Raw genomic sequence first — 937 nt, forward strand, 5'->3', positions numbered from 1 at the left:
CTACTCTATTCTATTCGATTCGATTCGATTCGATTCGATTCGATTCTATTCTATTCTATTCTACTCTATGTTCTATTCCATTTTGCATCTGGGATAGATTTGCAGCCAGTGAGGGGGTTTGTAACCACGGTGCCACCGGTCACCCGGATGTGGCTGTGCTGCTGGCCATCATCGCTGGTGGCAGAGCACCATGGGCATGATCTGGGTGCCCCAGCTTGTGCCACTGGTCACCGGGCAGTGGGGACACGCGGCCTTGGGCACTGGGGAGCAACAGGAACACGGGGACGGTGTGAGTCGCCCCGGTGAAGCGGGAGAGGGGGAAGCAAGGGATGGGAGCGATGTCGGCATCCTTCACCCCCGCCCCCGGGGGTATGAACCTCCTGGGTTCAGTCCGGGTGTCCCATGTCTCCACACGTCCATTCCTGCCCTGTGGCGCGCTGTCACCTGCACACTGTGTCGTGTGTGTGTCCCTCACCCCCTTCTCGTGTCGTCCCCCCCCACCCCCCACCTTCTCTGGGCGCTGCTGGTGCTTCGCAGCGCTTCCCATGGCGTGGTTTCAGTCACGCAGCCCCAAGTCGCGGGGGGACTGTGGCGGGAGGACACAGCAGCGGTGCCAAACCTCCCCTACACACCGGCTGAGCTCTGCTTCCTCCACGGGTGCCCGGCTGCGGGGCCCTCCCGGGGCACCCGGTTTTGGGTTGGAAAAGGGCAGAAGGGGCGACGGATCCGATGGTTCCGTGACGTGAAGCGGCGGGGAGCGGGGCCGGGCCCCGAGGAGAGCGGGGCCGCCCGTCGCCGCCCGGCCCCCGGCAAGCGTGGGGACGGCGTGGCCCTCGCCCGCCCCACGGCGGGGTGCCACCCCCCCACCCCCCCGGCGCCGTGCGGCGACGCGGCCCTGCCCACGCGTGGCGGGGGGGGCGGGGGGAGCGGCGGCGGG

General features: G+C 67.4%; 1 protein-coding gene across 1 annotated transcript in view; it reads left to right on the forward strand.

Annotated features, from left to right (window-relative positions):
* The first annotated feature begins 338 nt into the window (after positions 1 to 338).
* AMER2 (APC membrane recruitment protein 2) overlaps positions 339 to 937 on the forward strand; it is an 11,062-nt gene continuing 10,463 nt past the window's right edge. Inside the window, exons 1-2 of the mRNA XM_014965750.1 lie at positions 339 to 369; positions 708 to 905. Coding sequence (XP_014821236.1) covers positions 339 to 369; positions 708 to 905 — 229 coding nt within the window. The remainder of the gene's footprint in view (positions 370 to 707; positions 906 to 937) is intronic.

This window comes from Calidris pugnax, unplaced genomic scaffold (genome assembly GCF_001431845.1).
Source record: "Calidris pugnax isolate Ruff unplaced genomic scaffold, ASM143184v1 scaffold20, whole genome shotgun sequence".
In the NCBI taxonomy this organism is placed as follows: Eukaryota; Metazoa; Chordata; class Aves; order Charadriiformes; family Scolopacidae; genus Calidris; species Calidris pugnax.